This window comes from Rhinolophus sinicus, linkage group LG11 (genome assembly GCF_036562045.2).
Source record: "Rhinolophus sinicus isolate RSC01 linkage group LG11, ASM3656204v1, whole genome shotgun sequence".
NCBI lineage: Eukaryota > Metazoa > Chordata > Mammalia > Chiroptera > Rhinolophidae > Rhinolophus > Rhinolophus sinicus.
The window spans coordinates 10,319,688-10,342,381 of record NC_133760.1 but is presented as its reverse complement, the minus strand read 5'-3'; the positions used below and the strand labels follow the sequence as shown (position 1 = coordinate 10,342,381).

At 54.0% G+C, this 22,694-nt stretch overlaps 2 protein-coding genes across 7 annotated transcripts; one reads left to right on the top strand and one right to left on the bottom strand.

The window, feature by feature from the left end:
* Window positions 1–145: 145 nt before the first annotated feature.
* On the bottom strand, window positions 146–16,780 carry DEDD2 (death effector domain containing 2). Of its 5 annotated transcripts, XM_074314247.1 has the most exons (6): window positions 16,570–16,776; window positions 16,082–16,291; window positions 14,240–14,605; window positions 12,560–12,682; window positions 9,381–9,530; window positions 146–1,380 (listed from the first exon to the last, which is right to left on the bottom strand). In XM_074314247.1, exons 3-6 carry the CDS (start codon window positions 14,565–14,567, stop codon window positions 989–991), a joined length of 993 nt encoding a protein of 330 aa, XP_074170348.1. In that variant the 5' UTR covers window positions 14,568–14,605; window positions 16,082–16,291; window positions 16,570–16,776; the 3' UTR covers window positions 146–988. The 5 variants fall into 5 exon arrangements, with proteins under 5 accessions (XP_074170348.1, XP_019569318.2, XP_019569317.2 ...); XM_019713759.2 differs by lacking the exon at window positions 16,082–16,291 and having other exon boundaries at window positions 16,570–16,780; XM_019713758.2 differs by lacking the exon at window positions 16,570–16,776 and having other exon boundaries at window positions 16,082–16,546.
* A 95-nt stretch (window positions 16,781–16,875) lies between these two features.
* Window positions 16,876–22,006, top strand: ZNF526 (zinc finger protein 526). 2 transcript variants are annotated; one of them, XM_074314245.1, is made up of 3 exons: window positions 16,876–17,001; window positions 18,892–18,992; window positions 19,079–22,006. In XM_074314245.1, the coding sequence occupies exon 3, from the start codon at window positions 19,096–19,098 to the stop codon at window positions 21,121–21,123; it is 2,028 nt and encodes a 675-aa protein (XP_074170346.1). In that variant the 5' UTR covers window positions 16,876–17,001; window positions 18,892–18,992; window positions 19,079–19,095; the 3' UTR covers window positions 21,124–22,006. The 2 variants fall into 2 exon arrangements, with proteins under 2 accessions (XP_074170346.1, XP_019569311.2); XM_019713752.2 differs by lacking the exon at window positions 18,892–18,992 and having other exon boundaries at window positions 16,884–17,001.
* The last annotated feature ends 688 nt before the right edge of the window (window positions 22,007–22,694 follow it).

The window sequence follows — 22,694 nt, the reverse complement described above, 5'->3', positions numbered from 1 at the left end:
GTGGTAGCAGCTGGCAGATGATTTAGCATCCTGCCCACCCTCCAGCCTGATACTATACTGGGCCACAAACTCCAGGACTGGTACCAGGCCCAGGCTCTCACCAGCTCCTTCCTCCAGCCCATTTAAGAAAGAGTCCTAGGGAACCTTGAGGCCCACCTATGCCCCTTCCAGGGCAGTTTTATTGGCGCCATTTGTAAAAGGCCTTTCCCATCAGCCCCCAAGCCTTTGCTTTCTCTTTCTGAGAAGTCAGCTGGCTTCTGGTCCTGGCCCCATGGGTAATTAACACACTTGGTCTGATGCTGTTGCCACACACGTAACACTCTGGGCGCAGGTCCTTGTGCAAGGCCATGTCCAGCTCTGGGGAGCAGAAGAAGGTAGAGGGCCAGGTCTATGTGTGGAAGGCGGGCAGAGCCCTGGCTGGCTGCAGAGATGTGTGGGCAAGGTGAGCAGGTGCCATGTGTGCCCTAGCCCCAGTGCCCAATGTGGCTGAAGCCCAGGGTGGAGGTTTGGGGGGGGGGGGTAATTCCGAGATCCTGAGAGAAGCCCTTAGGCCAAAGAAGTGTGTGGAGGAGGCCAGCGCAGTAGCCCAGGGGAGATGTACATGGGGGCAGTGCGTGCCCACAGCCCAGGGTCAGGGACGTGATGTGCAGGGGGCCTTTGGTGAGTGTGTGGCTGTGTCTCCTTCTCTTTGGGATCTGCATGCCCGAGCCCCTGGCCCCCTGAAGCTGAAAGAACACACCTGGGGGTGGGGATTGAGGGAGCTTGGGAAGGAAACTCAGCTGGAAGTGGTTTAGGCCTCAGAGCCCACATCCTGTCGGAAGAGCTGTCAAGGCGCCAGGCTATCAGGGAGCCTGGCCATCTATCTGTCTGTCGCAGTCCTCAGAGCTGCCGGAGTGATGGTCTCCTAGTGGCAGAGATGATCTTCGTCCTCCAGGGGAGAAGGTGGCCCGGAGCCTAGGAGGTGGGGTCAGTCCTGCCAGATCCAGGATCAGGAGGCCTCAGTGGGGCGCCGCCCCCCATCCTCCTCCATCAGCAACAGGCGGCGCCGGCCAGCCTCGTAGTCAGCCTCGTCCACACTGACCAGCAGGCGGACAGCCTCCCGGCCCACGGCCTCACGCAGGGCCTCAGTCAGGAACACACCCCGCAGGGCCTGCAGCAGGGCACCACTCAGGTAGTCACCCCAGAAGGCGTCCAGATAGGAGAGCTCCGAGAACTTGATGTCACACACCACGGAGCCCAAGTCTCGGGAGCGGAGCACTGCAGTGGCCTGCCCGAACACGTCCAGCTGCCGCGCCAGCGCCTGGGGCCGCCGGGACGCCACTCCTTGCTCCAAGGCCGGCCCATGTTCACAGTACTCTGCTCGCACCCTGAGCCGAATGTCTGTGAGGAAGAAGGGACTGGTCAGTGAGGGGCCGGCACCAACTCACAGCACAGGAAGACCAGGGGAACTGCCACCCTCTCTCCCTCCCTCCCTCGAGCCGCCTCTGCAGGCAACTCCTGCTGCCCAGTGGGTTGCACTGCAGCTGCCCCCACATCCTTCCCCCTTCTGGTAACCACACCCAACTACGGGTAACACCCTCACATGGCTTCCCTCCTGTGGTCTGGCCTGTTATCTCTTGACCTGCCACCCTCCTCCTCTGTCCCTCACGTGCCCCACTCAAGCCTCATCCTCTCCTTGCTTCTCCCCCCACCACCAGGCAGGTTCCGCCTGGCCCTGCCTCTCTTTCAGCTGGGGATGTTTTGCCCTCAGGACTTGCTCCCTCACTTCCTTCAGGTCTTTGCTCAAGTGCCACCTTCCCAATGAGGCCTACCCCGACCACCCTATTTAAACCCCCCCCACGCCCCTGGCCCCCAGCATTCCCAGTTCCCATACCCTGCTCCACTTTTCCCAGCGCACTTATCACCTTCTCCCCTTACTGTCACGCTTATCACCTGTCTCCCCACAATGTGAGCTCCCTGAAGAACGGAATTTTTGTCTGTTTCATTCACTTGTATAGCCCTGTGGCACACAGTAGGTGCTCAATATATAATCCTATTTGTGGAAGAACCAATGCATGAATGAATGGACTTGCCTTTAGGAAACCAGCCTCACCCCTCTCCCACCCTTAAATAGTGAGATTCATGTGGGGCCAACCATCTCCCCAGGCCCCTAACCACCCAGCAAATACCAAGCACAGGGGACTCGAGGCTGGAGCTGGGCTAGCTCTACTGGAACCAGGTACTGTCTTTCCACAGAAGCTAAGATGGAGCGGTAAGCCTGGAACTGCTGGGGGCCATATGCCACCAGGAGGGGAGACAATGAAGCCTGCACCCGTGATAGAGAAGGAAAGACTTCTGAGCTCATCACATGAGTTCCAGCTACAATCTGCTTTCTGCTTAAGCCAATCTGAGTTGAGTTTCTGTCACTTACCACCCTCATCAGCCCAAATAAGGTGGCAGCTATGCACAGGGGACAGGACACAGGACTTGTAAGACTATCCTTGTAAATGTGACCTCGGGAATATCATCTCCCTTTGGGATTACTGAATTCACACCTACGAAGAGGGACTACTAATAGAAAACCTCCTCTCCACACATGGCACAGGCTGTCCTGAGGATCAGCTATAAGCTGGAATAACAACTGCAGTCCGCACCACACAGCACAGAGCGCTGTCTGCCAGGTACCACTCCAAGTGCTGGACTCCTATGAACTCACTGAATCTACAAACTACCCTGTGAGGCAGGCCCTCTTATCACTCCCAATGTACAGAGGAGGAAACGGAAGCAAAGAGAAGTGCAGTGACTAGCCCAAGGTCGCAGGGCCAGGCAGTGGCAGCACTCGACAGAGGTCACGGAACCTCCCAGGCCCGAGAGAACAGCTTTGGGTCAATGGACCCGATTCCAACCTAGAAGTTTCAGGCATTGGCTGTGTTACCTGGGACAAGTCACAACCTCCGAGCCCAGGTTCCTGCCTAAACCAGGGGACAATTCCTGCTGTGAAGGGTTAAGAGGATTAAAAAGAGCGAAGAATAGAAAGGAACTAGCTGGCACTGTGCACACACGGTGCCCAACAGGTGCTCCAAGAATGGCAGCCACCGACATCTCGGATGTGCCAAACACTTTACTCTGGGGACTCAGCAGGATCAGCCCTGTGGGGCAGAGGCCACATTCAACCCACTTGACAGATGAAGAAACTGCAGCCCTGGGAGGGGAAGTGTCATACCCCGGACGCCCTTCACCTTTCACAGACCGTGTCAGCAGCAGAGCACAAAGTAGAAAGCAGGTTCCTGTTCCCTCAGATGAGTTCTCAGCATCTCCCACTTCCTCCTCCCACCCCAAACCCCAAACCCTTCCTCTTTCTGCCTTGAGGTGAACCTCACCCTCTCTGCTCAAGGCCCAGGGAAACCTTCCTGGCCTTGGCCCTCAGGACTCCCCGCGGCACTCAGGCCGGCTCCCTTCATTCTAAGGACCAGGTCAGACCTCTGGTCCCATACCCTTGACTCCCATGAGTCACCATGCCCTCAGTTGACGTGGGCCAGGGGGCAGGGGGCTGGGAGGGGCAGCACCTGTCCAAGGCCACATGGGGCTGCTCAGTGACAGAGGCACAGCCAGGTGGCGGAGTCCGACAGACCTTGAGGCGAGTCCCGGCTCTGCCACACTCTAGCTGTGGGGCCTTGGGCATGTGACCTCACCTCTCTGAGCCTCAGTTTCCCCATCTGAAAAACATAAACAAACAAGAGGTCCCTACTACACGGTGGGATCATGAGGATTAAATGAGGCAACTTGGGAAATGCCTGACCTAGGGCCTACATCACAGAACGCACTCAGAAACAGGAACTGTGATTTCAACACCCGCCTCTAATCCCACAGCCCCTGCCCAGGCCCTGCCCTCTGACCCAACCTCCTCCCTCATCTCCTCCTTCAATCCCAGCTACGTCCTCCCATACGCTGTCCTCCAGTCACCAGGGAAGCGCTCCCAGCACCTGCCTTACTCACTCACAAAATGGCCGACCCACCGCCTCTGCTCAGAACACCCCCCGTCACCCACTGTGTCCCACCCAGGTGAACCCTCTCCGAGATGGCCTTTCTCCTCAGCACAGGCTGCTGCTACACCTGTGGCATAAAGAGCCTCCCGAGCCCCCCAGACAACACGGGAGACAGAAGACAGACAGAACCAGGGTGGGGTTGTGTGTGTCTTGTTCATTCTTTCATTCAAAAGCTATTTACTGAGTGCCGGGAACATGGGGGGACACGAGCACCCTGCCACAAGTGCTTCCTGTGTGCCTGGCCCACCCAAGTCCCTCCCCTCCCTCAGGCCCCAGAATCCTCACAGCACCTCATTATCCCCACTTATAGAGGAGGAAATCCTTCACCAGACCACAGTCCAACCTTGGTCTAAAACACAAGAGGACAGCACACAGCGCGAGGAGGGGCAAAGGAGAAGCTACATTTCTGAACCGCTCCATCTCCGGCCCTAAATCATAGCACTTAGAGCAATCCTCTCCTTGACTCCTACCAAAATAATTTAGTAACAACAGGCAACACCTCTATAGTACTTCCCGCAGGCCGGCACACACTCCACACCTACTGATCCCTTTGATCATCCCTGCAACCTTACGAGGCAGTGCTATTATCCCCTTTGTGCAGATGGGGAAAATGAGGCACAGGGGATGAGTCACCTGCCCAAGGCCACAAAGGCAGGAAGGGGCAGAGCTGGAATTCCAACCGAGGTGCCTGGCTCCAGAGCCTGAACTCTTAACTACCCCATCCTGCTTGCTGCCTCTCACAATCATACACAGAAATCTATAATTAAAAGACATCCTGAGGGCAAGGACAGAAAATTATAGAGAGCAAGGTATAATTTAGATTGAAACGATCAGAAAGGACCTCTCCAGGAAATGACATTGGAAGTGAAATGTAAAGGAGGACAAGTAGATGGAGACAGGAAAACAGGAGGGAAGGGACAAGCAGCACCCTCAGGACAGAGAATGTCACATTCAAGTCCAGAGGCCAAAAATGAACCTGGAGCATTCACAGGCTGAGGGCTTGTATGGCTGGGTCACCCGTGGAGAAAGAGGACACAAGGGGACAATTGGAGGGGTGGGGCCAACCACACCCTGGCAAGCCCAAGGCAGGAAGTCTGGGACCTCCTGAGGTGACCACACCTCTCCACACTTCAGTGGCCCCCTCCGTGACAACACCCTAACCCCAGCACCTGCTCCCATGGGCCCACTGTGAGGATTACACGACTGGATGCAGGTTAAGAGCTGAGGCCAGGGCCTGGCACATAATGAGTCTTCCAAGTACAGGTGGGTGGTCGGGAACAGGACCAGAGCAGCAGTCCCGGAAGGCCGCAGGTGGCTGGCCCAGGATGGAAGCAGCAGACATGGAGAGAAGTGGATGGACTGGCCCAGGTGTGATAGTGAGGGGTGAGGCAAGAAAGGTACCGAGCATTCATGCGACCTGGGCTGGGGGCTGGCTGAGTTGTTTCCTGTGGCCAGAAATACCAAGCGTTTTTCAACAGTTTCTCTCCACTTGGGCAGCTGTAGGAAAATGTTCCCTGGCCCCAGAGCAGAGGGTGGGGCTATGTCTTCCTAGAGAGGGGAGCTGCTCCTGCCTCCTGCACTCAGGTGGGCCCCAGAACCCTCCTGTCCCCCAAACCCACACATCATCAGTCTCTCTTCTTAGACAGAATGAGACACCGAGGAAAATGGGAGGGACCTCCTAGTGGGGGACCAGGGAAGGTATGAGGGGCAGGCCCCAGACCACGTGAGCAGATAAGCAGCCTTGTGTGCCAGGCCCTGTGCTGGGTATGGTTGGGGGCCAGAGATAATCTCACTCAGGTTCTTCCCTCTGCGAGTTCCTAGTAGGGCCGCTGGAGACAGAGGACCTGAGCTCCCATGGTGCGTGGCGAAGAGAGGCAGCCAGTGTGCTACCTTCGCCGCCAGGGCAGGGCCAGCATCGCCGTCCTCCGGACAACAGGAAGACCCCTCCTTTCCTCTAGTCTCTTCCCCAGACACACCCAGAGTCATGGCATCAAATGTAAAGTTCTTCAACCTCTACTGAGCTAATGGTCAAGGCAATAAGGAGAAGCGGCCACCAACCTCAGAGAAAGGTAAGGGCACAATACCACCTAGGACGTGAGCTTGAAAAACAACATGAAACCAGAAGCTGATCAAGCCTCTCCGTCCCAACTACCAATTTTCCGGAAATACAGACCACAGGGGAACACGTTCAATCAACCCTACCACAGGATGCAACTGGCAAAATCCAGTCTTTGGAAAAGGCTATGGGACTACTTTTAACAAATACAGTGTAAGGGAATGGGGGAGAGAGAAAACAGATGGCAGGGGAGTCTGATAGATTAGGAGAGACTTAGAAGAACCAATACTTATGAGACGATTGGAAATTTGAGCATTCGTTAGACATTTGATAATAAAAAATTGTTAATTTTTTTAGAGCACTCTCATCTTTTAGAAGTACATAGTGAAAAACCTACACATGAAATCACAGGACACTTGGAACTGATTCCCAAATAAAATGGCTGATGAAAGAGCATCAGCCACAAGTGACAACCGTTGATGCTGGTGATGGAGAGCCAGGGTTCATTACACTAGTCTGTTTGCTTCTGTATCTTCTACACAGAAAGTATTGGGAGAAAAGTGAAGTGCAGCCTGTTATTCAAATTCTCCAATTGCTTTCCAACATTTTAAAAAATGGGAAGCCCTGATCCACGGGTCACAGGCTCTGTAGGACGGGCTCCTGGTCATCTCTCTTGCCTTTACCTCCCAGAGCCTCCTCTTGCTCCCTTGGATTCAGCCCTGCCAGCTCCCGCCACCTCCTCACCACCATGGCACACTCCCACTCCAGCCTTGGCTCCTGCTGTCCCCTCTATCTCAGTTTTCTTCCCCAGCCATCCACATGCTCTTCTAAGAGGCCTCCCTAGACTACCCAATCTAGAAAATACATCTAAAACTGCATCCTCCATCACTCTCTACCCCTTTGCTCTGCTTTGTTTCTCTTCTCGACTGACATCTGACATCTCTGTCTCCTGGCTTTCTCCTCCCACCAGAACTCAAGCTCCGTGAGAGCAAGAGCCTCCCATCCCTGCGGTGCCTAGCATATAGTAAACGCTTTATAAATATATGTAGAATTACCAAATGAACAAACCCCAAGTTTCAGCCCAGCCCCACCCCTGCCATCTACAATGGGGGCCATCACCCCTATACCTCAATGCTATCTTGAGACTTCGAGGTCAGGGGTACCACACCCAGCACAGCATCCAATGGATGGCCCTGAGAGGGACATAGAAACTCAACGGTCCTGTGTCCAAGACCAGGACCCCCACCCGACCCGCCATGCCCTTCTTCCTTACATTCTTGGGCCCTGTGGAGTTTAGTCTGGTTCTACCCCTCATCGGAGGGCAGCCGACAGAGGGTCAATCAACCACAGCTATGACAGGTAAGGAGGGGACAAGAACGACAGGCTCCTTCCTCACTCAAGTCTGGAAAGGCCTCCTTCTACCCCTGGGACTGGGCTTCCTTAAAGGTAAGCTAGCTCCACTTTCAGAGGGGAAAACCAGGGCCCTACTGGAGAAGCCTCACTCCAGCCCCACCCTGCCTCTGAGTCAGCAGTCAGACCTGCTTACCCATCCCCCCCCAAAAGCCAGCCACACCCCATGAAGAACCATCCTGCCCTCAAGGAAAAGACCTGATGCCTCTACTGGCAAAACCCCTCCCCAGCCTCAGCTTGGCGTGCTCCCTAGGGAGGCAATGACTCCTTGGGCCACACAGCCAGCCTGGTGGCTCTGGTAATTACCCCTGAGTCGGGGTAGAGTCATGACCAGGCAGCCATCCCTTGAAGCCGGGGGCTGTCTGAGATCACAAGCCGGCTCTATTGGTCTGTGCCTCCGGACTCACCCAGCACAGCTATCTGCAGCCTCATCTATGGCGTGGATGTGGCGCCCAGTCAGGAGGGCCTCACCCAGGAGGCAGCAGGCACTGGTGCTCTGTGGGCTGGAGGAGGCTCTGCCAATGGCAGGAGGGAGCCGCAAGGTATTCTGGGCAATGTAGAGCAGCTGCAACTTTGGACCTTCCCACCTGTAATTCCAATCCTCCCACCTCTGCCTGAGCATCTCCCCACCTGATCCCCTCTATGTCTGCAGGCTTGCCCAACTCGGAAGACAGGGTACCGGAGAGGTGGGCAGGGGGGAGTGTGTGAGAGATAGTGTGCCCCCCAGGCCTGTGTCCTCCCCTCAGGACCAGGTGGAATTTCCCAAGGGCAAGGTCTGAGCGTGAGTGTCCACAGCAGAGTGCCCCAGCCTGCCCAGCTCAAGCTGCCTACAGGTCTGCTCAGCCCATGTCTTCATTTCCTTAGTCCAGCCCCCTTCTCACCCTCTCCACTGCGACCACTCCAGGCCGGACCTCCCCTTCTTACTGGACTGGGCAACCCCGTCACCCATTTCCCTGCTCCTACTTTGTTTAATTGCCTTAACATGCACCCAACAGGGCATGTGCCATGTGTCCGGAGCTGTTCTAAGTACTTTACAAATCCTAACTCATTTATTAACTGTTTTCCAGACGGGCTCAGAGTTCCTTTAAAAACAGCTGTCAAACTGCCTCACCTCCCCCCGCTCAAAAACCTTAATAGCACTTGATTCATGGAATAAAATCCAAACCCCCATCTGCTCTGAGGCCGGCCTGGCGCCTCCAGAGTCCCCACCCTCTCTTCATGGCACTTACTATTCAAAGTGAGCTTCAGTTTCACTGGTCTGTCACTGTACTGGAAAGAGGGTCACCTCCACAAGGGCAGGGACCTTACCACTATTCCCACCCCAAACACATGGCAGTCAGTGAGAAAACTGGTACGTAGCAAAGGTCTGGGAAGGCCCAGTTCCGAGTATATGAGCGTTAATGCATTTTCTCTTTCCACAACCCTGTTTGGAAGGTACCATTACCAGCCTCAGAGAGGAAACTGAGGCACAAAGGGGTTCAGTGCCCTGCCCAAGATCAACCAGCCTATTTAAGTGCCAAAGCCGCAGTTAAATTGGACAGCCTGTCTCAGGGTCCCGTTTGCACCCCTGCAGAAGAAAGGACTGTTGAATAAATACACCCCTGCAAAGGTTGGCTGAATAAACAAATGAAATTGGGGCCAGGGAAGGTTTCCTGGAGGAAGCGGCACACGACGTGCTCCTTCAGCTATGAGCAGGATGGAAGCAAGCAAGATGGCGACAGAAAGGAGGAGGATCCCACTGTGCTGAACAGAGGGATGGGAGCGAGTACGCGCCCGCTAGGTGTCCACAGGGGTGCCGCACCCCAAACAAATGCCCGCTCCTCCTGTCCTCTGGCTCTGCAGCCTGCTAGTCACTGTACATGCATTCCCCGAGGACCACAGACACCTACCACAGGTCACTTTGCCTTCCGAGGCAGGTCTGGCCGGCTCCTGCTGCTGCTGCTGCCGCCGGGGGGCGGCTGGGCCTCCTCTCCGACGCCGTCTGGCACCACCACTGGGCCGGCCCCGACTCCGCCGCTGCCGCTTGGTTGGTGGGGAGCCTGAGCAGAGACAGATGGGGTTACTGAGGACCGGGATGATAGGTAGAGGACCAAGGCGGTGCCCGGGGAAGAGATCGAGGCTGGTGTCTGTACAGTGAGACGGTGGGTGAGGCCCTCTGTTTCCTGTGCCTCAGAAGTCTCGTTCATCAGATGAGGAATAAGTATAACCTAGCATCATCTAGAAGGGCAGACGAGCATGACTCCCTCACAGCAGTCCCACTCTCAGGTGTGATCCTAGAGAAATCACTGCACGCTCACACCAGGAGACCAGCATGGCAGCAGCCACTGAGGCACTGTTTATAGTTATTAAGTGAAAATAATGTGAATGTCCAGCAAAAAGAATAGAGAGTAATTTCCAGGATATTTAGTGAAGGAAAGCAATGTGCAAAAGAAATGTCTATAGTGGGGAAAAAAAAGAAATGTCTATAGGGGTGGCCAGTTAGCTCAGATGGTTGGTTGCTGGTTCGATCCCCGCATAGGCTGCTGTGAGCTGTGCCCTCCTTAAAAAAAAAAGTGTCTACAGGTTGCGATACTTCACATACGAAAGGAGAAGAGGGGGTGGTCGGTTGGCTCAGTTGGTTGGAGCGTAGTGCTAATAACACTAGAGTTGCCGGTTCTATCCCCATATGGGCCACCGTGAGCTGTGCCCTCCAATAATAATAACAATAATAATAATAATAATAATAAAGAATAACTGCACGTTAAAAAAAAAGAAGACACAAGACTATATACATATTTGATATTTCTGCAAGATGAAACACTGTGTGAATGAAATTGAAAATGAGAATGAAAGTAAGAATGACACCGGTTACCTATTTGTTTAGGGAGAATAGTGGAAGTGATACTTCTAAGAACATCTTCTTTACATAAGTTAGTTTTCACATATTCAAAAAACTTCACAGACAGAAGAAACAAACCATAAAATTAAACACAAACAGATACAAATGAATCTAATTGTATATACAATTAGTAACATGACCAAGACAAAAGAATTACTTCAAGCTACTTGGAAGAATATTCTGACTGCAAACTCTCAATAGATATACTCTGAGGTGAAGAACCACAAATACATGGTTTCCTTCAGTACCTATAGTCAGCAGATATTAACATTGTAATTTTAAAGCTATTTTTTCTTGTTGTAAAATAAAGCAAATAAACCCACATCTCAATGTTATTAGGAACAATTATTTTCCGTGTAAGAGAAAAAATCCTTGTTATGTGAATTTTGAATTAAAAATACTAATATAAACTTTTAAATAGTAAATTTATTGGGGTGACATTGGTTAGTAAAATTACATAGGTTTCAAGTGTACAATTCTATAATACATCTGTATATCGGTATATTACATTGTGTGTTCATCACCAATATGAACTTTTTTAAAGCACAGTTTCTAACTCTAGTCACTACAATGCACACACTCAGCACATCTTGGCCTCTAAATACCACTACCTCCAAAAGATACCAGGCTTCTGGAAACCGCTGAGTCCAAGGCTAGGGAGGGGAAAATACAAGTGAGCCCAGGACATCTTGCAGTGTCACAAAGCAGGAAGCACATAATGAATGATGGAGACATGTCAAAAAGACATAGAAGGTAGTCAATCTGAACACCAGATAGAATGACTCATTGATTATAACACAGCAAATAAACATGAATGCATGAGTCCATAGTTCAACAACAACAACAACAACAAAACACAAAAAAGGGGGGGAGGGAGTGAAAAGGAAAACTTGAAAGAATGCCAGCTAACAGATGTAGAAAAAGTAGTAGAAAATAACCATTTTTCAAACACCAGTGTAATAAATGGTTCAGACAGAGATCACCAATGGATGCTAAGCCCACTGGGGATGCTGTTGGGAAACATGTTGTGCCAAAGTGTCATCCCATAGATTGTCTACTAACCATAAAGGGGGGAAAATGTCCCTTTATAAAGGATAAATATGGCAGACACCACCTTAACTAAGTGATCAAACTCACAACAGGAAAATTAGACCTTCTGCTTCCTGATATGCTCCAATGCCAAGCACACAGCATCAATCAAGGAACATTCCTGCCAAAAACGTGGAACCTGAGTCGGATCAAGCCTCCAGACCCAATTCCCACTTAGGAAAAATGGGGGACAAGAGGGACAATTTAAATGACACCATCAGGAAATTATCAGACACTTCTGGAAACAATTGGGACACTCTACAAAACAGCTGGTCTTGTAGGGTAAGTCAATGTCATGGGGAAAAAAGAAAATGGCATGGGATGGGGGAGGCATTTCAGTTCTATAAGAGATTAAGATGTAATAACTGAATTCTTAACAACTCAACTATGAGTGGATCCTGAAAGTAGAGACAGTCTTAAGGAGAGATGAAAATGGACCATCAAGACATCGGAGAACGTCTTGGTACTTTCTTAGGTACGATAATGGTCTTGAAGTGGTAGAGGAGAATCTCCTTATTCTCAGGAGAGGCCTACTGATCTAGGGGTAAAGTGTCCTGATACCTAAAACTTACTTTCAAAGAGTTCAACTAAAACACCAGAATTATGTATACACATATGTAAAGCAAAAGTAGCAAATGTTAAAGTTATGGAATCTAGGTGGATAAAATATGAGCATATTCACTGCACTAATCTTTCAACTTCTTTGCATATTTGAAATTACATTTGAATAATTAAAAAACTCGGAGAGGGAGATAGATTGGATAAATTAATAGGCACACCAATTAAAAGACACCAGTTGGAGTTACTCAACATAAATAAACCTCAGAAACATGTCCAGCAAAGACAGCCATGTCAAGAATGATGAACCCATAATGTAATACCATTTAGATGAAATATAAACCATCTAAATGGCATATAAGAAACAATTCCATACGTTACTTCCAGACACGTGTTTTTGTAGCAATAGTAAACACACACAAGGCAAACATGAGACAGAATGGCCCCTTGGGCCCCTTCCTTGATGGGTCAGGATTGGGGAGGTTCATCAGGGTTCAGAACCAAGAAAAGGACACCACTCATGTCCCCCCCAGCTGGACTCACCTGTCTCCCACTGGCCCTGCTGAGCATCTGAAGAACTGCTTGACTGCCGACGGCGATGGCAGCTGCCCTCTGTCCTCTTTGAAGAAGAGCTGGAGTTGTCATAGTTGTAGCGTTCTGGAGACACTGTGGGGAGAGAATGGAAAGAAGTATTCATAGCCTCCAGCCCCTCCCAGGCCCAGCCTCCAATTCCCATCCCGAGATGAATGCCTGCCCCACGGGGTACCTGAGTTCCCCAGAGGTCAGAGACCAGATACCCACTCCCCCTCCAACACCTCCTTCCTAGTGGTTGCTCGATGCCTCCTGACATAGAGGACTCATCACCTCCTGGGGCCACCCGACCCATGTCTACAGCTGCTCCAAGTTATTCCATAAACTGACTCATAGTCAGGATCCCTACAATGTAACCCCCCATCAACTGCCCCCCCCACTCTCCCTGAGGCCCCAAGGAGTGAGTAGGCCTCTGTGCAGACTCCCCAAATCTTCTCTTCCAGAGCCTGACCTCCTGATATATTTTTCCAAAAGTGCTGTCAGTTCTTCCCTAGTGCTGCGCTTCTACTGGTTATCCAAACCCCATGGGCTTACCATGGGCAAGGTAGTCTCACAATCCCCCTCCCCAAACTAGCCACCGCCTCAACAGCTCAAGGCCTATGCAACGTGGGGTTCCTATGCCTTAAACCTTCCCAGCTCCTCAAGACTGCTAACCTTCCCTCACAAGGATTAAGGGTATCAACTCTAGATACAAGCTAGCGGGGTTTGACTTCTAGCTCCCATTTTTCTAGCTATGTTATCTGCAAGCCCCTGTGATGTGTGGCTTCTCATCTACCTCTGCCCTCGCTTTGGTCCCGTCTGCTCCTGCCACACTGGTTTCTGATGATGCCAAATTCATTCCTGCTTCAAGGCTTGAAAGCTTGCCTTTCCCTCTCCCTAGAATTTTTCTCCTCTGAGATCTGTGCACAGTGGCACCAGTTCAGCCTCAGTTCAAATGTCACCTTCTCTGAAAGGTCTTGACTGGTTATCCAATCTAAGGGGGCCTCCCTTCACTTAGTGGAACTCCCTACCCTCTATATTCCATTACTTGTTTTTAGTCTTTCTACAACCATATGTAAAAATAAATTGTTTATCTGTTTTAATGTCTGATTCCCCCACTAAATGTAAGCCTCATGGAATAAATACTTTGTCAGATGGTCACCCTGTATCTCCTGTGCCGTCATACAGGATTCAGTTCTTATATATGGACAAGTTGCTTAACACGTTGCATATGGCGGGGTTTAAATCCCTCATGAAGATTCTCGTGATCCATACGCAACGTGTTAACTTCTCTACACCTGATGTTTTCCCTGTAAGGTGGGACAGTAATAGGACTTCCTCATGGGATTACCAGGAGAATATAAAGTGATAGTTCATATGAAGGGCTTACGCTGTGCCTAGCATGAAATAAGCCCTCCATAAAGTGGTCACAAACATCATTATTGATGTGGCCAAATTCCACCAGCTCACCCCTCCCAACGCCATGCCTCCTCCCTCTTGCGTTTCTCACTGATACTCTGTGAGGAGGGGAGAGTGGGATGGGACATAGGCTGTCTGATATGGCGCTGTCCATATCAGGGCACCATAGGGACCCCGATGGGGAAGAAGGCCCATTCCCCACCGGAAGTCTCTCGCCCTTCCATTTAACCATACCTGGCCGGCGCCGCTTGCGCGCCAGGTGCGGCAGCAAGTCGTGCCGGGCCAACACGCGCAGGAGCTGCCCTAGAAAACGCAGGTTGCTCTCGTCGCACTGCCCGCGACGCTCCAGTTCCAGCAGCAGCTCCAGGCCGCTACGAGCGCGGGACAGGCCGCCAGCGGCGCCGGGAGCCTCGTCCAGCAGGAAAGCCAGCAGCTCCAGTTCACACTCGGTCAGCTGCCCGCCCACGACCTCGAACATACGATGAAGCGACAGCATCCCGTAGTAGTCCAGGCACTCATCCTCCTCCCAGCTCGGGGCAGGGGTCGACCCAGACAGCGCCATACCCGGGGGAGAGGGGCGGAACAAGCTCGAACCAGGGCCTAGAACCCACTCAACGGGGAGGGGTGGAGGTCAGCGACGTGGGGGCCTGGCCCCTTCTCCGCCAGTGTGTCTCCCCGTCCCCATCCCGCGGGGCAGGGCCACCCTCACACTTCAGTCGTCTCAGCCTCCCCCTTCCCCGGGAAGGAATGGTATCGCCCGAGGTCCCCTAGTAACAGGTTGAGACGCCAGACCCCACTAGACCGATTAGTCTGTCCTGCCGAGTCCGAAAGCCCCTCCCCAGGTGGTATGTTCCGAACCAGCCTCCGGAACCGACTAAGTGATTCGGTCTGAACAAGATTGCGGGCCCACCCCGAGGCACCCTGCCGACTGCCTTTTGACTCTGGGTAGTACTGTCTGGATGTGACCCTCGGCTCCGTCCAGTGGTACTGTCCGATGAGCCTCACCGCTCCACCCAATTGGTACCATCCCAAAGTGACCCTCTGCCCCCTACAAGTGGGACCGACTCTAAGTAGCCCTGCTCTCCACACAGGTGGTGCTGTCCGAACCCGACCCCCTCGCCTTGTAAGGGTGGTACCGCCCTCTCTCCAACTCCCAGGTGGTTCCGTCTACCCGCCACCAGTCGCCCTTAGGCCTCTCTGGATCCTCACCGGAATCCGGCGTCTAACGACTCCTGGGCGACGGCCGCAGCCACTTGTTTTGGATCTTTCTGGCACCTTCTCTATTATTACGCCTGCGTCACCTCGCCCCTCCTTCCTTCCCCCAACTCGCGCAGGTGCGACCGCCACGCCCCTTAGGCGCAAGCGCAGAGAGATGCTTTCAAGCCCCACCCCTCCAGGCCCGCCCCCAACGGTAGCGTCTGGGTCGGCCTGCGCTGCGCCTGCGCACAGCGTGTGTTGTTCCGCGTCTGAGTTGTATTTGGTACACGGTTGCAGGGCTGCTTCTGCCGGTCCGTGACGCAAATCGCCGGGTCCTTGTTGCCCCACGTCACGACCTTTCGGAACGACTCATCTCATGGACTACAGCCCCCTCTTAAACACGACATAGACGCCTACATTACCACTGCCCCCAGCTGCCCCTGGCAAAGGACCACAATCGTGACGGTCCTGGCTCAGAGTGGTGCCCAGGTTCTTTTGATCGGGACTTGGACGCCCTTCCATTAGACTGCTCCTTACTCCTCATGGCAACCAGGAACCTGCAACCCAGCTGTGCTATCTCGATCCCGACTAGAATCCCTCCTCGTCCAACAGACGCCCTCTCTCCCCCCCATCTATAAGATCCTTCTGAGCAAGACAAGGACTCCCTCACCTCATGTTAGGAACCAATGTCTCCTCCCAGATTTCAGTAGGCCCCTCCAGCACCCATCATGAACCCAACTCCCTCCCCCCCATAACTCCTCCGAGTCTCTGCCCTCCAAGGTCACGGGATCTCCCAATACCCCCATCTCTAACCTGCAACTGGTGTTCAGGCTGCATGGGGGAGCCTTGGGTGTGGTGGGCACCCCGCTCCCAACTTACGTGAGTCAAGGTCAGGGCCCACACGTGCCTTGAGACAAGTCCCCTCCTGGACTGGTTCCCACTTCCGGAATTATCTCCCCTTCGGAGGCGGGAGACCTAGGTACTGCCTGGCACTGGTTCAGCACTGGCTCTGCTTGGGCTGCAGCAGGGACCTTGGAAGAGTCCCTTCCCCTCTTTGATGGCAACTGTAACCTATTGAAGCCCAGTCCACTGGGTCGAACACACAGTAGGTACCCGATCAGCGAATATCATTAAATCAACCGAAGAGTGGGAGGGAAGGGAAAGCAAACTGGGAAGGACTACGTCAATGTTAAATGAGTTATAGTGGGCACCCACGATGTTATCAGGCCCCGCGCTGAGCGTTTTTATGTGTTTGATTTCATCCAATTCCATTAACAGCCTTGCATATGATTCCAGCCCATTTTACACAGGAATAAAAGTAAGGCCTATGTAAAAAAATAAAAAAATAAAAAAGAGAGGGGAATTACCCCAATTGTGTCTGGCTCCAAAGCTGTGCTCTCGGAGATGCTCAGTCTCTTCAGCTATGAAATGACACCTCTGATCAAGGTGTCCCGCCGCCCAGGCCACTCCATGGGCCCTTGCTTTCCAATGGTACCCATTTCTCTCCGCTTAACTTTCAGACTTAGCAGAGAAACGGCCCGGGAGAACTGCGCAAGCGCTTCTCGGAGCCCTGAGCCCAGCCCACAGGGCACAGTTGCGTGCGTGGAGAAACTCGCCTAGCCCCGCCTGAGCTTCAACACGCAGGCTCAAGGGCGCGTGCCCTACGCTGCCGGCTCCGATTGGTCGCCACGCGTAAGGGCGCCGCCCAATGGGAGGTGTGGATAGTGAGGGGTCCCACACGCCAGGAGCAGAGGGTCTGTGTCAAGAGCGACGGGGGCTGCAGGAGACGAGAGAGACTGGTGAGGGCGCCGCGGGAAGGCAGCGCTGGGCGTACGGAGAGGGTGGAGGGAGAACGAAGGGGACACCGGGGGTTGAAGAGGACTGGGGCCTGCGCTAGGGCGGGAGCGGCGCGGAGTGGAAGGAGAGCGCTTCTTCCTAAATGCCCCGGAGCATTGATTGAGCTCCCGCGGTGTGCAGGACCCTACGCTTGAGCTCGCCGGCCCCCCACTCCTTGCAGGGAGCTCTTAGGTTGTGGAGTTGATATGTCTGGCCAGAGAAAAGGGATGTGTCGCTGTATAGCGGGAAAGTTGAACTTCCAGGCCCCTGGTGGGTTCTTTCCTGGAAGGACTTACTGATCTGCTGCTGTATAGAAAGCCCCCATTCCTAGCTCCCAAAAGTTCACAATCCAAGATTGGTAAGGGGGTAATGTAAACGAGGAAAGTTCAAATGTTAGGTCTGTCGGGACACCTTCTAGAGGGACATTTACTGAGTGCCTACTTTGTGTAAGCCTTACACCACACGTTGGCCTGCATCCTAGAGGAATTCCCTGTTTGGAGTGGGGCTGTAAACACGGAAAAATTGAACTCTCAGGCACCTGGTTCACTACTTCCAGGAAGATCCTTTATTGAATGGCTATTGTGTGCAGGGCCCTGGCAACTGAAAAATTAGTGAAGGAGTTAAGGAAAGTTTAGCTCCTGGGCTTTTAGTGAATCATTTACTCAAGGAGCATTTATTGGGCACCAACTGAAAGCACGGCCCTGTGCTGGGTTGTTACTGTGGGTGTTCATGATCAAATAGGAGAGTTGGTCTGCTGGGAGAAGTGGAATGAGCACAGGGACATTTAAACTCCGGGGGACTCACTTCCTGAGGGAGCATTAATTATCCATTCCCTAAATATCTACTCAGTGCCTACTGTGTGCTAAGCATTGTTCTTGGCACTAGAAATATATCAGTGACGAACGGACTAAAATCCCTGACCTCTGGGAGTTTAATATGAGCAACTTTTGTGTGTCAGGTGTAAACTGAACTCCACCTGCCTCCTGGCACTAGCAGATGAGTTGAAGAAGAGATAGAAAAGGTAGAGACTGAATTTGGAAAATTAGCTCCTAGACCTGTGAGGGAGGTAGCCATTTGCCAAAGGGACCTTGAGTCCCTGCTATGTGAAGAGTCCTAGGTTGGGTTGAGCCCGCACATCTAGAAGGGGAGATGGGGCACATAGAGAAAAGTTCACAAGTTAAAATCCCTGACACTGGTCAGTGGTTTTGTTGATGACAGCAGCCCCTGCAACGAATCTGTCCTGACTACAAGCTCAGTGAGGAGCACAGAGACTTCATCCCAAGTTCACGATAATGGCTACGATAGAGGTGGCACAGGATACCATAGGAACTCCAAGGAGAAGGGAGTGGCCACTAGCCTGAAGATGTAGACATGTTGTCAGAAAAGGTTTCACAAAGAAAATGCTGGGGAGGAGTTTGCTAGACAAAAAGAGGAGAGAACTTTCTTGGCAGAAGGAATAGCAGCATCAAAGACGTAGGGTCTAAAAGCATTTCTGGATAACTGCAAGTGCTACTGTCTAACGTGTATCAAGTACCAGGGACTTTGTGGTCAGTACTACTTTTAGCCCCATTTCACAAGTGAGAAAACCGTCTCAGAGAGAGGAAGTAAGTGATGGAGCTCAGATTCAGGCCAAGGGCAGTCTGGTCCCAGGGCCTGAGCTCTTAATCACTTTGCTTTACTGCACCTCTGTGTCTCCGTGTAGAAGGAGGAAAGGTGCTGCACAGAGAGGGAACTGCAGGCAAAGGCCAAGAGGCCCCAAAATATGTGTGTTCTCGGAAAGGGTGTGACTGGCCCTCTGGGTAAGAAGGGCAGTATCAGAGGCCAGACTGAGGAGGGTTGTCTCTCTCCTGCAGATGCCTGGCCACCTTGGGGCATGTGTCAGCTTCAGAGTCACAGGTTCATTGAAGACTGAGACATAAACACTGGATCCAGACTCGCTGACTGATAGAGGCTGGTGAGTGACAGGATGGCAAGGAAACTCCTGAGACATCCTCCCTCTCTCGGATTCCTGGTGTCTCACCAGCTCCCTTCTTTCTCCAGGCACTGCCTTCCCCACCATGGCAGAGGTGGTGGCTGAGGTGGCCGAGATGGCCGAGATGGCCACACAGATGTCCCCAGGGGCAATGGAGATGTCTATACCGGTGTTTGGGGAGATGATGGAGATGTCAGCAGAGGTGACTGAGATGAAGGCTGGGGAGGCCCTTGCCTCATCCCTCTTCTTCCAGCACCACCAGTTCATGTGCTCTGAGTGTGGCAGCCTCTATAACACCCTGGAGGAAGTCATCTCACACCAGGAGCAGCACGTGCCCACTGTCACCGAGGAGGAGGCGCTGAGCACCCCGGATGCTGGCCTGGAGCCAGAGCTAGTGCCAGGTGCTGCGGATGGGCCCTTCCAGTGTGGTGAGTGCAGCCAGCTCATCCTCTCCCACGGTGAGCTCCTGGCCCACCAGGACGCCCACCTCCGGGAGTCTGCAAGCCAGATCCAGTACCAGTGTGGGGACTGCCAGGAGCTGTTCCCCTCACCTGAACTGTGGGTAGCTCATCGAAAGGCCCAGCACCTTTCTACTGCAGCAGCCGAACCACCAGTGCCACCACCTCTGCCTCCCCCAACACCACCCCCTCCACCCCCTGCTCCACCGGAAGTCCAGATGGAGCCCTACGAGTGTCCTGAGTGCTGCACCCTCTGTGCCACCCCTGAGGAGTTCTTGGAGCATCAAGGCACCCACTTTGACTCCCTAGAGAAAGAGGAGCGCAATGGGCTGGAGGAGGAGGAGGGGTGTGAGGAGGGTGAAGAAGAGGATGAAGAGACGGAGGAGGAAGAGGAGGCAGCAGGGCCTGCAGAGCTTGGTGGCGATTCTGCGGGAGGCGGCAAGACCACAGCTGGCTGGGCCCAGGGCTGTGGGGATTATCCCCAGCACTGGGCCTCGGCAGGGGCGCGCCGGAGACACCGGTTGGCATCCCGAGCCTCTGCGTCAACCACCCACCCCTTCCGCTGCAGCCAGTGCCAGCGCAGCTTCAGCTCCGCAAACCGGCTGCTGGCTCATGGGCGGGCACACGTTGGTGGCACCCACGAATGTCCAACCTGCTTCAAGGTCTTCAAAAAAGCAGCCTCACTGGAGCAGCATCTGCGGCTGCACCGTGGCGAAGCCCGCTACCTCTGCGTGGACTGTGGTCGTGGCTTCAGCACAGAACTCACGCTGGTGGCACACCGGCGGGCCCACACCAGCAACCCACTGCATCGCTGCCGCTGCGGCAAGACGTTCAGCAACATGACCAAGTTCCTCTACCACCGGCGTACCCACGCCGGCAAGAGCGGGGCGCCCCCCACCACAGCAGGGGCCTCCCCGGCCCCCACCGAGCCTCCGCCCCCGCCCCCGCCCCCCGCCCCGCCCACCCAGCTGCCCTGCCCCCAGTGCTCCAAGTCCTTCTCCTCCGCCTCGCGCCTCTCCCGGCACCGACGCACAGTGCATGGACCCCCCGAGCGGCGACACTGTTGCGGGGTTTGTGGCAAGGGCTTCAAGAAGCTGGTCCACGTGCACAACCACTTGCGGACGCACACGGGCGAGAGGCCCTTCCAGTGCCACTCCTGTGGCAAGACCTTTGCTTCTCTGGCCAACCTCAGCCGCCACCAGCTGACCCACACGGGCGTGCGTCCCTACCAGTGCCTGGACTGTGGCAAGCGCTTCACGCAGAGCTCCAACCTGCAGCAGCACCGGAGGCTGCACCTGCGGCCGGTGGCCTTCGCCCGTGCGCCCCGCCTCCCCATCACCGGCCTCTACAACAAGAGCCCCTACTACTGTGGGACCTGCGGCCGCTGGTTCCGCGCCATGGCTGGTCTACGACTGCATCAGCGGGTCCACGCCCGAGCTCGTGCTATGACACTGCAGCCCAGATCACCTCCTCCCGCCCCACCCCCGCCCCCGGAGCCTCAGCAGACTATCATGTGCACCGAGCTTGGGGAGACCATCGCCATCATCGAGACGTCCCAGCCACTGGCTCTTGAGGACACGCTGCAGCTGTGCCAGGCAGCACTGGGGGCCAGTGAAGCCAGCGGGCTGTTGCAGTTGGACACGGCCTTCATGTGACACAGCTAAGAGCAGCAATAAAAGAGTTTGGTTGCAGCAGCAAGTGTGGTCACCTGTAGGGAGAAATGGGACTACACCCTGGCAAGCCAGTCTGGTGCCCACCGGGTACCAGGATGCACCCTGGCCTTACCCGCTGACTCCTCCACAGCCTGCCAGGTTTCTCGTCACCTTTCTCTGCCTGAGGGGAAACTGGAGCTCTGAGACAAGATCTGTCCCAGGTAACCCCACTACATGGCAAAGCAGGTTTGCCAAGGCTGTTTGCTCTGCATCACCCTGCTAGCCAGCAAGTTCAGGGAACCTTTCCTGAGCCCCGGCCACTTGTCAGGTCTGTGCTGGGCACTGTCACATACCTCTTCAGTTCCTCCGCTTGTCCCCCCTGCCCTAGCCTTACCTGGACTCGGCTCTGCCTGGTGGAGGAAGACACTAGACTGCTCTGGGCTCCCTTCATCTCACTTTTCACAATGGGAGAGGAAAGCTGTAAGTGCCCAGGTGCTCGGCTGCAGACTGGGTGACGCTGAGCCCCAGGAATGAGCCAGACACAGGGGGCCCGCGGTGGAGTAGCAGGAACACGCACAAGTACAGAGGGCCTTGCTCTCTGAGCGTGTCTCACTGATTCTCAGCCTGGGTGTCCTAAGGCCTCTTTCCCACGCGCTGGGCACTGCTGGGCCTGAGAGACGAGTCAGGCCTCTGCCCTGCCCCTTGGGGCAGACAGGTTCCTTGGGGCCGCAGTGGGGACGTGCAGGACAGTGAGTCCCAGAGCAGGGACAGAGCTCCGTGGTGGGAGACTTCCTAGACGAGGTAGGACTCTGCTAGCGGAAGAGAACATTCCAGGCAGACAGCACTGCAAGGAGGCTGAGTTCTTGGTCTACTTGGAGACCGTCCAATTATTCACAACTACAACAGCGAACATTTGACTGCCTAGCCGTGGCAGGCACCGCAGTTACTACTAGACATGTATTATGATCCAAACCAGCCTGGGAGCTGATCTCGGGGTTATCCCTGTTACACAGATGAGAGAACGGGCAGAGACTTGCCCAGGTTCTCACAGCGAGGCAGCGGGGTCACTGACATTTGCACGGAGGTGATCCATTCAGCCCATGTCGGTAACCAGTGCTGCTGAGTGATTACAGCCTGACCCCCATGCAGGGGCTGGGGGCTCAGAGGAGTCTCTGTAACTGGATGAAAGGTGAGCCGGTGCCACAGAGCAGAGCAGTTGGGGTTTGAGGGGGGCCTCAAAAGATCAAAGGTCTTGGGAGCAGGAAGGGATCCCCAACCTTCTCAGTTTTCCTGGGGTGCCAGTTCTTCCCTCTAGATGGAGGATGGTTACGGCAGGTCTGTGGGGCAGGTGCCTCCCAGGCCTCTGCAGACCCTGGTGCTCTGGCAGGCGAGGCAAAATGGGGCAGGGCCGAGTTGTCTGGGAGGGAGGCCTGACCTGGGAAGGCCGTCAAAGCCGTTAAGAAGTTGGGGCAGTGTAAGGAGATGAGGACCATAACTAGGGGTTAGGGGTCCCTGAGGTCAGGGTGGGTGGAGTGAGGGGGAGGCCGGAGATGGTCCAGGAGGGAGAGGATGGG